General features: G+C 63.4%; 1 protein-coding gene across 1 annotated transcript in view; it reads left to right on the plus strand.

Annotated features, from left to right (window-relative positions):
• Nucleotides 1–15,390, plus strand: part of LOC102455999 (receptor-type tyrosine-protein phosphatase F-like) — a gene marked incomplete at its 3' end in the record, with an annotated part of 547,172 nt that overhangs the window by 464,323 nt on the left and 67,459 nt on the right. The window contains exon 7 of the mRNA XM_075917250.1: nt 299–409. Coding sequence (XP_075773365.1) covers nt 299–409 — 111 coding nt within the window. The remainder of the gene's footprint in view (nt 1–298; nt 410–15,390) is intronic.

Here is a 15,390-nt window from a genome sequence, read left to right on the forward strand (position 1 = left end):
ATCTGAAGCATTTGTTAAAGGGCCTTTTATCAGCCAGGAGCCCTTCTGTGCCGGCTGCAGTGAGCGTGGGGCGGGCTTGTCCCCAGCAGAGCAGTGCACACCAGTGTCAATCGCAAAGGCAGCAATCACTGACTTCCACCCGCACCGGCCTCTGGCACCAGCACGGACCCCTGGGCAGCAGACAGGGCCCAGGGCAGCAGGTGGTGGTGCACTTTGCCCAGGGGAACTGCCTCTTGAGAAGGCTCTTTCGTGCTGGGCCTTGCCTAACCCGCTTTCTGTGTCGTCTGTTTGTGCACAGGGGCTCTGCAAGTAGAGAACAGCGAGGAGTCAGACCAAGGCAAATACGAATGTGTTGCAACCAACAGCGCAGGAACCCGCTACTCCGCTCCAGCTAACCTGTATGTTCGAGGTAAGAGCAGCTGCTGTCCAAGGGGCGTTCTCCGTGTGGGACGGGGCAGCTTGGCCGAGAACGTGGCCCTGTCTGTGCTGCTCTGCCGCTGGGTGCATTGTGTGACTTGAGTGGCCATTTGCTCAAGATAAAATACATTCAACCCTAATGCATTTCTGAATAACAGTTGGCTTGACTCCGACTGGCAAGACAAGGAAATCCATCTTCTCCAAGCATGTGGGATCTTCTGTTGTCAAAACAACTGAGTTAGGGCCAGGATCTTCATTCCTTTGCATTTTTTAACTTTGTGGCAATTACTGAGGTGGAGGAGGGGTGTTTCAGTCTCTCCTGGAGAAAGACGAATCTTCAGAGAAGTCTAAAATAAAGTCCCATTCTCCTGCTAAGACGCAGGTTGTCAATTGTGGATGAGCAGCTATTTAGACATTTGCTTTAGAACATTTAGCCTTAAAAGCTAGAGAGCAGAGCTGCTTTTTGAATCTGTCTCCGTCAATCTTGTGTCTGCAGTAAAGACACAAGATCTTGTGGGTATTAAAGATACATTCAAAGAACCTACTGAACATTAGCTGCGAAGAAGCCACTTTCTAATGGTTATTGCCTTGCTTATTTACATCTGTTGTTTTCAGAACACAGAAATTACGGCGGATTGACCTCTGGGTTAATTTCTTTTTCAAAATGAAATAACCCTGAATTACAAGTTTGGAAGGGGGCGGGGCGGAGGGTCTTTAAACAGCTGATTAACTCTGTTTCGTTCATCCAGGGAAAAAGTGCTTTGCTGATTGGGATCTGGCGCAGCCAGGTCAGAAACCCTTGGAAACTGGTTTGTGCTTTGCCCCAGGGGCTGGCTGCTCCCTAATGGTTTCTTGGCAGGTGTTTAGAACTCAACTTTATTTCCACATAGTAACTCGAGACGCTGACAATTGTTGGTAAATAACATTTCCTTTCTCTCTCTCTCTCTCTTTTGAGAATCCCTGCCCCCGCCACTCTTGGATGCTCCAAGTGCTTTGCTCGGCGAGGACGCAATGAAGATAACACGTCTCACGCTCTGCATTTGCTTCTAGGTGTCGCTTTGGGCCTTTTGATCCTTTTCTTTGCTTCTAGGTGCAGCTTCTTGTGCTGGATTCTTTGCTTTCTGGGGGGGGTAGAGGGGGGTTCATCTTGCAGCATTATTTGGATTGTAAGAATCTTTGGCAAACTCAAGTCTCCAGCGAAAGGGGCACAGAAGCGTGAGCTTTCTTGGTGGGATGGAGCCATCCATTTGGCTCTGACAGCAGAACCGGGGGTGGCTGTAAGCTCCTGGTATTCGTGTGGATTCATTGTTCAGGCCAGCACTGGTAAAATGCACCCAGCTCGTCAAGTCCCGTGGCAAGAGCGAGCTTGCTCCTTGGAACTGATCACATAGAATGGTGTGCACTGACTTTGGGGTACGTAGCCTTCTAGCCAAATACCTGCCTGTTTCCCTTCCTGGCCATAGGCTCAGTCCAGGAAGCATGCCCCAGTTCATAGAAATGCGGCTTGGAGGCCAGCCGTTCCGCTGAATGCAGCAGCTTTTAGGGATGGAGAAACTTCATCTTCAGTCATTCTGGTTCCCCTTGCTGTGTGTTCGCCCTTCACTTACAAGGGAGCCTTGAGCCTGGAGGAAGTGCAGTGAATCTGGCCCATGGAAGGGTCTGGCTGGCCTGCGGGGGCGTGGGGAGGAGAATGGGTGTACACGTGGCGAAAGGCTCCAGATGCTCCATGTAGAGGATGCTTCCGACCTGTGCTCGGCTCCTGTTGTTTCCCAGTGCTTTCCTTTGCTGCACGCCCCAGAACAAGCCTCCCTTCATTGCCCCGACTCGGTGTCATGCCAGGCTCCCACCTGCATCACCCTGACGAAGTTCGGCCCTAGGTAGAAAACAGGCTGCGCCATGAACCGCCACCCGATGAAATCCCATGTCCCGGCCTGCCGAGTGGCTGCTCTCGAACGCTGTGCCAGACTGCTCCCGTCAGGCGAGGTCTGCGCCGCAATGTCAGCTCGGAGGAAGAAACGCAATTTGCCGAACGCAAACTGTGCGTCTCTTTCTCCTTTACTTTCACAGGAGGCTGTTCCGGAATTCGGCACCTCTGCATGGCAGCACATTTCGGAAAGAAGTGCTCTTTGCACACCTCCTTCTTCCTCGTCCAACGAAGGTGAAAGGGATGGCGAAAGTGCGTCCGCTTTTCTGAAAAGTTTTGGAAAAGCAGACACGTTCCTTGGACACGGCGTTGCTATTTCGGGATCCCTCCGGGATCCCGGACCAGCGCTGCAGTCTAGACAGGGCCTGAGTGACTTCAGCAAGTCAGCCCACCCAAGCTCCAAGGTTTATACCTTTATCAAACATTATCCCTTGCCTGTGTTTTCGAATACAAAGACTCCCTCGTGTCTGCCCAGAGTGGTGGCTGGTTAGACGGATCAGTAACTTTCAGGGGGCCCTGGGAAAGTGCCTCCGTGTTTGCTAGAGAAGACGTTAATTAATGCTAAGTGGCACAGGAGGGGGCGTACCGCTTCAGCACCGCCACACGACGGTTTCATGATTGACCTTATTACTGGGAATGCCCAAGGAATTAGCCACTTACTGGAGAGCGAGGCTGAGGACCGCGTCTGCGAGCAGGGGGGTTCGTTTCCATGCCGTGGTAGTTCTCAGAAGTGCTTGTGCCTGCTTTCATGTACAGTCCACTGCTTTTGTAGTAGCTCCCGTGTTTGTTCTCCCCTCACTCCTAGGCTTTCTCATTTCTGATCATTTCCTCCCCCCGAAATCCTTTGTGGGAAGCCTGGGTCATGAAGCACAAGCTCATTAGCATCTTTATTGCATCCCTCGCGCTCACAAAGGAGGTTCCTGGGTGCTGAGCAGGAGTCTCTGGGTGCCGCTGAGGCCTTCCCGGACCACGAACACACAGGAGGCGGACGGAGCTGGGAATCCTTCCGAGCCAGCCCGGCGCCCAGGTGCACTTCCTTAGAAGTTGACGTGTTTGCAAGGGACTTGGAAAGGGCAGTGATGCATTTCCTTCAGGCCGGTATTTTCCTGCTGCTGAGCGAGTTGAGAAGCAGCCCCGCAGGCCTGGGCCCTGCGCCGCGTGTCTGAGAGCTCGGCCCTCTCCACGGCTGGGGCGTTGCAGGCCAGAGAGATAGCACAGCCTCCCCAGCCATCTGAGAGCTCAGACCCTGCTCCCCACGTGCTCAGCCTGGCCCTCTGCTTGCCCCTTGCTAGTCTGTCAGGGGCCTAGTGGCTGGGCCGGTGCCCGACGTTTCCTCCTGGGCTGCACAGTCTGATTGTGCCCAGGCCCCAGCAGGGGCCGTGCCAGCCGGAGGGGAGATGGGCGCCAGCAGTGAGGCCAGGGGATTCCAGCAGTGCCTTGTGTGCCAGCATAACGGCTCAGGTCCCAGAAGCAATGTGGCTGCACACGGCGGCTCGTGCGTCAGCACAGGACTCTCCACAGCTGTGCCACAGCCCTTGGGCACCTCTACACACCAGGCGCCAATGGGCCTGCCACGGGGCCGGCCTCAGCCTCCTTGCGAGGGAGCCGCTGGCCAGGGGGCTGCATGGAGTAACGGCCCCCCGAAGCCCGCCAGAGTTCTCTGCGCCTGCAGTAGCCGTGTGTCCTGGGCACCTTTGTGTTGCACCAGGTGGTTCCACGGGGGGAGGGGTAAAGCGAACCCCTCCCCCCGCCAGACAGTGCCACTTGCTGGGCCTTGGGGCGTGGCTGGTGTCGGGTAGGCACCCCAAAGCGTGTGACACGCCCCGCGCTTACAGGCGTGAGGAGAGACAGAAATCAGACGTGGGCGTCAGCGACCGGAGCGAGCCCGCTCAGCAGCCGCGGCCGTGTGGTGAGACCTGCCCAGCTCCCTGCTTGGGCATTTAAGGGCATTTAACTGAGGGGGGTTCACATTTGCTTGGGGGCTAAGAGCTGATCTCCTGAATTTCACCCTGGAACCCAAACGGAGTGGCTAGTGCCCGCGACGGCCTGGCCCAGCAATCCCAGGAGAGCGCCTCTAGACCCGGAGCAGGGCTCTCCCTGGGGCCACGGCACCGACCCAGCAAGTGGGCTGCCTGGCTGGGTGCCAGCCCAGGACTGACGCTGGCCTGGGGCAATGGCAGGAAGCGTTGAAATGTTTTACTGATCTAAAACCCAGGTGCAGGAGCAGCCAGAGCTGTGGGCGCTGCCGCTGGGACAAGCCAGGGCACAGCTCAGAGCAGAGGGCTCGAGAGAGGAACCCTGTTCTTCTGGAGAGCTGGCACAGGCGGGTGTATCACTCTGCCAGCGAACCGCCGCAGACCCTTGGCTTCCCGGCACCAAGGGTGGTGCCGCTGCCGCTGTGCGTGGCAAGGTGTGCGCTGTACAAGCGGGGAGGAACAGGCTGGTGCCTGGAGAGTACACCTGGTGTCTCCAGAGCATCCTGGTCTCAGTTCCCCTGGGACAAACCTGCCACTTCTCGGCTGGGCAGACGTGTGAACAAGCAAGGGCCCAGTACAAATCACGGAGTCCCTGGGAGCTCAGCATGCACCTGTGGGCATGAGCAGGGACCGGTGAATTCCCGGCTCTGGACTTCCCTGGTCTTGGCAGGAGCCGTCTCTCTGCTTGTCGGGCTGCGGAAAGGGCCTGGTTCTAGCTGGCACTTTGGGATCTGCGAGGTGATCCCAAGATGAAACGCACCTAGAATACTCCAGGGTCTGAGAGAGGTGTCTGAGCCTTTAGCGGTCATCTCTGAAAAGTCATGGGAGTCGGGAGAGAGTCCAGAAGACTGGAAAAGGGTAAATCTAGTGCCCATCTGTAAAAAAGGAAATAAGAACAACCCAGGAACCTACAGACCAGTCAGTTTAGCTTCTGTGCCAGGGAAGATACTGGAGCAAGTAATTAAGGAATCCATCTGCAAACATCTGAAAGATAACACGGTGATAGGGAACAGCCAGCATGGATTTGTAAAGAACAACGCATGTCAGACCAATCGGAGAGCTTTCTTTGATAGTATAATGAATCTTGTGGAGAAGGGAGAAGCGGTGGATGTGGGATACCTAGACTTTAGTAAGGCATTTGATATGGTCTCGCATGATCTTCTTTTCAATAAATTAGGCAAATACAACTTAGATGGTGCTACTGTAAGGTGGGTGCATAACTGGCTGGATAATCATTCTCAGAGAGTAGAGATCAACAGTTCACAGTCCTGCTGGAAGGGCAGAACAAGTGGGGTTCTGCAGGGGTCTGTTTTGGGATCGGCTCTGTTCAATATCTTCATCAACGATTTAGATACCGGCATAGAGAGGACGTTTATTAAGTTTGCCGATGATCCCAAGCTGGGAGGGGTTCCCACTGCTTTGGAGGATGGGTCAGAATTCAAAATGATCTGGGCAAACTGGAGAAATGGTCTGAGGTCAGTAGGATGAAGTTTAATAAGGACAAATGCAAAGTGCTCCACTTAGGAAGGAACAATCAGTTTCACACATACAGAATGGGAAGCGTCTGTCTAGGGAGGAGTCCGCAGAAAGGGATCTAGGGGTCACAGTGGACCACAAGCTAAATACGAGTCAGCAGTGTGACTGTTGCAAAAAAAGTAAACGTGATTCTGGGCTGCATGAACAGGAGTGTGGTGAGCCAGACACGAGGAGTCGTTCTCCCGCTCTGCTCTGCGCTGATTAGGCCTCAGTTGGAGTATTGTGTCCAGTTCTGGGCACCACATTTCAAGAAAGATGTGGAGAAATTGGAGAGGGTCCAGAGAAGAGCAACAAGAATGAGGAAACCTAGAGATATGAGCTATGAGGGAAGACTGAAAGAATTGGGACTGAAAGAAGAGGGAACCTGCCTGCCCATCCTGAGGGCCAGGCATTGTGCGACCCTTTGGGGTTGGAGCTGTGTCTGTGGCACCTCCCACGGAGCCCTGCCTGGATCCCTGCCACATTGCAGCTGCCACGGCCGCTGTGTTACTGGCCCTCGCCACCAAACTTGGGCTGTGGCCTGGGAGCCGTTGCTGCCCACCCGGGGCCGTCCCGTCCTGTCACCCGCAGGGCTCTGCTGCCCACCCGGGGCCGTCCCGTCCTGTCACCCGCAGGGCTCTGCTGCCCGCCCGGAGCCGTCCCGTCCTGTCACCCGCAGGGCTCTGCTGCCCGCCTGGAGCCGTCCCGTCCTGTCACCCGCAGGGCTCTGCTGCCCGCCTGGAGCCGTCCCGTCCTGTCACCCGCAGGGCTCTGCTGCCCGCCCGGAGCCGTCCCGTCCTGTCACCCGCAGGGCTCTGCTGCCCACCCGGGGCCGTCCCGTCCTGTCACCCGCAGGGCTCTGCTGCCCGCCCGGAGCCGTCCCGTCCTGTCACCCGCAGGGCTCTGCTGCCCGCCCGGGGCCGTCCCGTCCTGTCACCCGCAGGGCTCTGCTGCCCGCCCGGAGCCGTCCCGTCCTGTCACCCGCAGGGCTCTGCTGCCCGCCCGGAGCCGTCCCGTCCTGTCACCCGCAGGGCTCTGCTGCCCGCCCGGAGCCGTCCCGTCCTGTCACCCGCAGGGCTCTGCTGCCCGCCCGGAGCCGTCCCGTCCTGTCACCCGCAGGGCTCTGCTGCCCGCCCGGAGCCGTCCCGTCCTGTCACCCGCAGGGCTCTGCTGCCCGCCCGGAGCCGTCCCGTCCTGTCACCCGCAGGGCTCTGCTGCCCGCCCGGAGCCGTCCCGTCCTGTCACCCGCAGGGCTCTGCTGCCCGCCCGGAGCCGTCCCGTCCTGTCACCCGCAGGGCTCTGCTGCCCGCCCGGAGCCGTCCCGTCCTGTCACCCGCAGGGCTCTGCTGCCCGCCCGGAGCCGTCCCGTCCTGTCACCCGCAGGGCTCTGCTGCCCGTCCGGAGCCATCCCATCCTGTCGTCCGCAGGGCTCTGCTGCCCGTCCGGAGCCATCCCATCCTGTCGTCCGCAGGGCTCTGCTGCCCGCCTGGAGCCGTCCCGTCCCGTCACCCGCAGGGCTCTGCTGCCCGCCCGGGGCTGTCCCGTCCTGTCGTCCGCAGGGCTCTGCTGCCCGCCCGGGGCTGTCCCGTCCTGTCGTCCGCAGGGCTCTGCTGCCTGCCCGGAGCCGTCCCGTCCTGTCGTCCGCAGGGCTCTGCTGCCCGCCCGGGGCTGTCCCGTCCTGTCGTCCGCAGGGCTCTGCTGCCTGCCCGGAGCCGTCCCGTCCTGTCGCCCGCAGGGCTCTGCCCGCCCGGGGCCGTCCCGTCCTGTCGCCCGCAGGGCTCTGCCCGCCCGAGGCCGTCCCGTCCTGTCACCCGCAGGGCTCTGCTGCCCACCCGGAGCCGTCCCGTCCTGTCACCCGCAGGGCTCTGCTGCCCGTCCGGAGCCGTCCCGTCCTGTCACCCGCAGGGCTCTGCTGCCCGTCCGGAGCCATCCCGTCCTGTCACCCGCAGGGCTCTGCTGCCCGTCCGGAGCCATCCCGTCCTGTCACCCGCAGGGCTCTGCTGCCCGCCCGGAGCCATCCCATCCTGTCGTCCGCAGGGCTCTGCTGCCCGCCTGGAGCCGTCCCGTCCCGTCACCCGCAGGGCTCTGCTGCCCGCCCGGGGCTGTCCCGTCCTGTCGTCCGCAGGGCTCTGCTGCCCGCCCGGGGCTGTCCCGTCCTGTCGTCCGCAGGGCTCTGCTGCCTGCCCGGAGCCGTCCCGTCCTGTCGTCCGCAGGGCTCTGCTGCCCGCCCGGGGCTGTCCCGTCCTGTCGTCCGCAGGGCTCTGCTGCCTGCCCGGAGCCGTCCCGTCCTGTCGCCCGCAGGGCTCTGCCCGCCCGGGGCCGTCCCGTCCTGTCGCCTGCAGGGCTCTGCCCGCCCGAGGCTGTCCCGTCCTGTCACCCGCAGGGCTCTGCTGCCCACCCGGAGCCGTCCCGTCCTGTCACCCGCAGGGCTCTGCTGCCCGTCCGGAGCCGTCCTGTCGTCCGCAGGGCTCTGCTGCCCGCCCGGAGCCGTCCTGTCCTGTTGCCCGCAGGGCTCTGCTGCCCGCCCGGAGCTGTCCCGTCCTGTCGCCTGCAGGGCTCTGCTACCCGCCCTGAACCCTATGAGCAGGGCAGGAGAGCCCCGGACAGCCAGCACATCACAGGGTTCCGGAGAACTGACGTGTTTCTCTCGTGTCTCTGTCATGGTGCTGCCTGTCGTGGGATCACACGTGGGAGGTGGGACTGTTTCCACAGCTCCCTGGGTGCTGGCGTGGGCGCCACCTGGTGTCTGAACTCAAGGCCTGGCAAGAAGCGCGATGCCTTCCTTGAGATGAGCTTAGGGTTGCCAGCTACTTTCACAAAAAATCCCGAACATGGCGGGGGGAAAAAAAAAGGTCGCTGCGTCTTTAAATTCCCGCTCCCCCCGGCAGAGACAGCAGGGGAAATGTCTCCACCAGCCTTCCGTCTGAGAAAAACGGGACACTTGACACTTGACATGTCCGGTATTTCCTGTTGTGTTTTCTGCTGGACAGAAGATGCAGTTACCAGACTGTCCGGGCGAAAACCGGACACCGAGCTCAGCTGGCGCTCAAACCCTTCGGCCTCCGGCGGCCCCAGCGAAAGGCGGGAAGGTGCCAGAGCGGGGCTTTGCCTGTGGCTGGAGCCGGGGAGAATGGAGAACGCCAGGCGTGGCGGGCTGCAGCAGCTGGGTCTGTCAGGCCAGGCGTTTACGGGGCGATCTCTGCCTGTAGCACTTGCTCCTGAGTTCCCATCTGCTGGCTCCAACCCCCCAGTGGCCGATGGCTCGGCCGTGGGCTGCTCTCCCCCACTAGGCCTGTGCTGGGGCCCGTGGGAGCAGCCTGGCCCACCCCATGTGGGTGCCACGCCTGCCCTCCGTGGCCCCGGGAGCGACTGGCTGCTCGGCTGTGTGCGCCGTTCCGCGGGCTGGGATTTAACGTGCAACCTTCCTTCTGAAAAGCAGGTTCCCCCGCGCCCCCAGAGCGCGGCTCGTCAGCAGCTTCCCGCCATCGGTTCCGGCCGCGGCGCTCTAGCTGGAGTCCGGTCATTCCGGCCAACGCAAGCCACGGCCCTCGTCCGCAAGGGGACTCACTAACCTTTCGCTGTCTCTCCGCAGGAGCAAGCCGGGGACCTCCACGCGCGTTCGGGGGGTGCTCTGTCTCTCCCTCCAGCTCAGTGCCCCGGCCAGCTCCGCGGCGCCTGCCCTTTCTGCCACACTTGGCTCTGTGGCTGGAGCGGGGGAGAAGCTGTCCATTTATCCCCCGTGTGCTCCCCCGTGATCTGGGTGTCTGCTTTTCCCCGTGTGTGCTCAGTGGTTCTGCCTGCCGCTGCCCCCCCGGGCTCGGCGTGGGTGTGCGTGTGTGTGTTGCGTGTGCTGAGCTTCTCTTGCTGGCTGGAGGAGGGGCTGCCCGCTGGGGGGTGAGGAGCGCCCGGCCTGGCCAGGCTGTGTGTGGTCCGGCCTTGTGGTGTCAGTGGCGTGCGAACCGATGAAGCTTGGCCTGTTTTTACTCTCTGTGTTTTTCCTTGTCTTTTTTATTCCCTCCTCATCTTCATCGCACTCTGCCATCAAACAAACCAAACTTCCATCTCTCAGATCAGCGAGAAGGTTGGTCCTTTTCACTTCTTATCCACCTCCAGCCCGCCACGCAGATGGGACTTGGCCAGTAGGGAGAGGCGAGCCAGCCCCCCGGGGCGGGGCCCACAGACCCTGGCTCCCTGGCAGGCGGCCGTGCCGGATGATCTCTGCTCCCTGTTCGGTGCTGGCATTGACCCCCGCTTGCATGCTGGCTGCACAGAACAGCTCTGCATGCCGAGCGCCGGCCAGCGGGCGCGGGCCAACCCTGCATGTTGCTGTGTGCGGGCATCTCCCTTCTCCCCGCCCCGGACCCGGACCAGGCGCTGCTCCCAGGGCGCGAGGAGCCGTGGGGGGACGGTTTCCCTCGCGCTGCCTGAGCTGGGGGGGGAGCAGGAGCTGCGCTCGCCCCTTCGGCTTCCCTCCTCCCCGCGCAGGTGGCCATGCTCCCTGGGGCCCTGGCAAGCAGAGGACGCTGGCCCCAGGCTGGGCTCCCCTGCTCTTCCGGGGTTCTCCCTCCCTTGGCATGCCGGGACTCCCAGGCTGCGAGCCCCTTGCATGTCCATGGGACAGGTCTGCCTTCCTCTTCCCTGCTTGTGCTGGAGAGCCCCGGCCGAGCCAGCTGCTGCCCGGCCAGGGAACGTGGCTGCACCCTCCCCCCGTGTCCTGAGGACAGTGGCCCTCCGGGGCTCGGGCCCTGGCGCCGAAGGGCGTGCGTAGGCTGCGGGGGATTTGTGAGGCATGTCGCGCTGCTGGCAGGGCTGGGTGTGGTGGCTCTGGAGACTGGCAGGGTCGGAGGGGACCATTCAGCACAGGCTGGTGTCTTGCCCGTGAGCTGTGAGCGCAGGGCTGGCCAGAGCCTCTCCCCCGAGTGCTGCTCCACGGCCGGCGCCTCGCTCCCCGGAACACGCCCCCTGCGCCGGGTGAGGCGGCCGCACGGCAGGGAAAGCAGAGCCCGCAGCAGGGCACAGGCCCTCCGCCCGGACCAGACTGAGCCGGAGGGCTGGGCCCAGGCCCTAGCTGCCCTGTGGGGTTCCCAGCTTAGCGCATTAGGCACGGAGAGCTCCAGCTTCCATCCTCAGCTTTACTTACAACTGCGCGCTGCTCACCCAGGCATTTAATTACTGCTCTGCGGCTGCCACACGCTTCTTTATTAGAGAGTCGCTTTCTCGCGGCACAGTGGGTCCTTTCTCGCCTCCCCTCCTCAGTGTTGTGTTATTTTCATCAGCGAAATTTCCGAGCATGAATGCAAATTGCAGCGCTGCACAGCCCTCTCTGCCGCGCTTTGCTATTAGCATGTCACTGTGCTGAATGCTGATGTCTCCCGAGCCGCTGCACCGCAATGATAGATCCTCTTTTATATGTGGTTGTCAGCGCAAATAATTAGACCTAAAAGTTATAGCTGAAATCTAATCCAGAAACGGCAAGGCCCTGTTTTGGAAATTGTCTATAAAGTGTCAGCACTCAAGGATGCATTGGGAACATAAATAGTGCAGCATTGTTTGAGCACCGGAGGGGACTGTAAATGCATTTCTCTGCTCTCCTGCTCTTGCTTCTGACACTAGCTTGGGAGCTCCGGTAACCGCCTCGCCCGTTGGAGAGCGAGGAAAGGTGGCTCCTGCAGGCGCCATGCAGCCGGGGGGCCTGTTCCCAGCAGGGGCCCGCTGGCGTGGGCCCCTTCCCCGCCTCCAGCACGTGGCTGGCAGCCGGAGAGGGGCTCCCTGGGGCGTGGCTACTCTCCAGGCCGCGGGGACAGAGGGGAGGCTGTGGCTCTGAGGTGTCTGCACACCTCTTCCCCTCCCAGCTCCTCCCCATGCCCCGGGCAGGGCAGCAGAGCGAAGCACCCTGGCTCTGCCCCTCTTGGGTGGGGCAGGGCTGCGGAGCGGCTGCCCATTTCGCTGGGGGCAGGGAAGAGCAGGGGCTTTGGGATCCCAGACAGGGCAGCAGCAGGGGGTCTGCATGCCCGTCCCTCACCTCCCTCTGCGCATTGGGGCCAGGCCGAGCAAGAGGAAAGCGATTTGGGGCCGAAGGAGAGCAGGGCGCCTGGCGTCTGGGGGCAGCGGGAGCCGGGGAGGGGGAGTCCGTATTTGTTTGAGGGGGATTGTTAGTCGGCCGCTGTGGCCAAGGTAGCTAGAGGGAAAAGAAGCGTTTTGCTGAAGCGTTTCCCCTGGAGCCAGGCGGCGCGAGGGCTCTGGCAGCTCCGGGGCTGGACCGAGGGCCAAGAGCAGGGCAGCCGGGTGCGGTTGGAATCGGAGACGTTAGGACGATCGATCGGCCCCTGTGCGCCAGCCGCGGGGCATGTGCACGCTAATGCATGTTCAATTATTAACGGCTCAGTCTCTTCGTCTGCACGGGGGTGTTGCCGGCCCCCCCCAGGATTGCGGCTGCACCTTCCGCCCTCTCCTGAGAGACGGAGCAATGGCCCAGGGGTCCGCGTTCCCTCCCAGGCAGGGCGCTCCCGGGGGCCTGGGCCGAGTGGCGAGGAATCTCATTTCCGACCGTGCTGACGTGGACCTCGGAGCGATACCGTGTCCACGGAAACGACCTGACTAGTCACGGCGCCCGGGCCGGCTGCTCGCGAGGCCGAGGCGCCTGGGGCTGCGCCACAGGGAAGGCTTTCAGATTGCACATGCTTGCCCAGAAACGTGTTGTAGGAAGGGCCGGTTCGGGGGGGGACGGAGAGGAGCAGGCGCCCCCAGGTGCTTGTGACACGGGCTGCGGCTGGCGCCGGTTGCCTTGGCCGGGACGGAGGCTCTGGAGAGCTGCTCTTTGTTCAGGTCTTGCTGGGGGAGGCAGGAGCCTCAGACCCGGCGTGAGCCGAGCAGCAGATGTGGGTGCTAGCGCGTGCCCATGGGCGCTGGGCCCGCTCCCATACTGACTGCCAGCCACCGGACCAGCCAGCGCCCCAAGAGCCGGGCTCGCTTGGCTTAGTTCAGCGCATGGCCGGGCGTCTCTGAGCCTCCCCCGGCCCTGGGCCCATGGGCGCTGGGCCTGCTCCCATACTGACTGCCAGCCACCGGACCAGCCGGCGCCCCAAGAGCCGGGCTCGCTTGGCTTAGTTCAGCGCATGGCCGGGCGTCTCTGAGCCTCCCCCGGCCCTGGGCCCATGGGCGCTGGGCCCGCTCCCAGACTGACTGCCAGCCACCGGACCAGCCAGCGCCCCAAGAGCCGGGCTCGCTTGGCTTAGTTCAGCGCATGGCCGGGCGTCTCTGAGCCTCCCCCGGCCCTGGGCCCATGGGCGCTGGGCCCGCTCCCAGACTGACTGCCAGCCACCGGACCAGCCAGCGCCCCAAGAGCCGGGCTCGCTTGGCTTAGTTCAGCGCATGGCCGGGCGTCTCTGAGCCTCCCCCGGCCCTGGGCCCATGGGCGCTGGGCCCGCTCCCATACTGACTGCCAGCCACCGGACCAGCCAGCGCTCCAAGAGCCGGGCTCGCTTGGCTTAGTTCAGCGCATGGCCGGGCGTCTCTGAGCCTCCCCCGGCCCTGGGCCCATGGGCGCTGGGCCCGCTCCCATACTGACTGCCAGCCACCGGACCAGCCAGCGCCCCAAGAGCCGGGCTCGCTTGGCTTAGTTCAGCGCATGGCCGGGCGTCTCTGAGCCTCCCCCGGCCCTGGGCCCATGGGCGCTGGGCCCGCTCCCAGACTGACTGCCAGCCACCAGACCAGCCAGCGCCCCAAGAGCCGGGCTCGCTTGGCTTAGTTCAGCGCATGGCCGGGCGTCTCTGAGCCTCCCCCGGCCCTGGGCCCATGGGCGCTGGGCCCGCTCCCATACTGACTGCCAGCCACCGGACCAGCCAGCGCCCCAAGAGCCGGGCTCGCTTGGCTTAGTTCAGCGCATGGCCGGGCGTCTCTGAGCCTCCCCCGGCCCTGGGTCCATGGGCGCTGGGCCCGCTCCCAGACTGACTGCCAGCCACCGGACCAGCCAGCGCCCCAAGAGCCGGGCTCGCTTGGCTTAGTTCAGCGCATGGCCGGGCGTCTCTGAGCCTCCCCCGGCTCTGGGCCCATGGGCGCTGGGCCCGCTCCCAGACTGACTGCCAGCCACCGGACCAGCCAGCGCCCCAAGAGCCGGGCTCGCTTGGCTTAGTTCAGCGCATGGCCGGGCGTCTCTGAGCCTCCCCCGGCCCTGAGTCCATGGGCGCTGGGCCCGCTCCCAGACTGACTGCCAGCCACCGGACCAGCCAGCGCCCCAAGAGCCGGGCTCGCTTGGCTTAGTTCAGCGCATGGCCGGGCGTCTCTGAGCCTCCCCCGGCCCTGGGCCCATGGGCGCTGGGCCCGCTCCCAGACTGACTGCCAGCCACCGGACCAGCCAGCGCCCCAAGAGCCGGGCTCGCTTGGTTTAATTCAGCGCATGGCTGGGCGTCTCTGAGCCTCCCCCGGCCCTGGGCCCATGGGCGCTGGGCCCGCTCCCAGACTGACTGCCAGCCACCGGACCAGCCAGCGCCCCAAGAGCTGGGCTCGCTTGGCTTAGTTCAGCGCATGGCCGGGCGTCTCTGAGCCTCCCCAGGCCCTGGGTCCATGGGCGCTGGGCCCGCTCCCAGACTGACTGCCAGCCACCAGACCAGCCAGCGCCCCAAGAGCCGGGCTCGCTTGGCTTAGTTCAGCGCATGGCCGGGCGTCTCTGAGCCTCCCCCGGCCCTGGGTCCATGGGCGCTGGCTGAAAAGGTGCAGTAGCTGCTCTGGAGGGGCCCCGGGGCTGAGGCCTGCGTGGCGTGGAGCCCACGGCTGTGCCGACCAGAGGCCAGTGGGCCGGGGAGCAGCTGTGTCTGCAGCAGGGGCCCTGTCTGCGGGGCAGCAGGACTGGGCGAGGAGGGCTGCTTCCGCATGCCGGCTGCATGGCCCCTCTTTCCCATTGTCCCGTGGCTGCATGCCCCTGCCCGGCCCTGCCCAGCTCGCTCCGTATGCCCTGCGACCCTCTCCCTGCCTGGCGCGACGGGCCAAGGGGCCAGCGCCTGTGCAGCCCTCGGTCCCCGCGGGGGCGGTCCCTGGCGGGCTGTGCTCGCTGGCGAAGGGAGCCTGCTTGGGCGGCAAACACCCCATCCTGTGAGAGCCATCGCCATGTCCATCGGCGGCGCGCTCATGCCGGTAGCGCTGGGGAGGGGCTCGGGCCTTGGCAGTCGATTGCTGGCACGGCACAGGCAGCGGACTTTGGAGTTAGGCGTCGTGGAGAGCCCCGGCCCCCGGCTGGGACGGCACCGTAAGCCCTGGCTTGCCGCCACGGCGCTGTGGAGTACGCACCCTGCCGCCGGCACCGCCTCATCTCCCCAGCCGGCGCGGGCTCTGTGCTCGCTCGGCACCTCCAGGAGCGGCCCCGGTGCCAGCGCGTCGGCAGCACCGGCCTGTCAGACTGAGCCGGCGCTGCTCCGCCTATCGGCTGCGGCCAGTTTCCTCAGGCGTCGACCCTGCCAGGGCGGCGGGGGAGAGGCTGGAGCCACTGCTCTGCGTGGGCACTGGTGCTGCGATTCCGCCCTGGGCCTGCTCTGCGGAGGTGCTGGGCAATGGGAACGGGAGCCA

This window comes from Pelodiscus sinensis, unplaced genomic scaffold (genome assembly GCF_049634645.1).
Source record: "Pelodiscus sinensis isolate JC-2024 unplaced genomic scaffold, ASM4963464v1 ctg74, whole genome shotgun sequence".
NCBI lineage: Eukaryota > Metazoa > Chordata > Testudines > Trionychidae > Pelodiscus > Pelodiscus sinensis.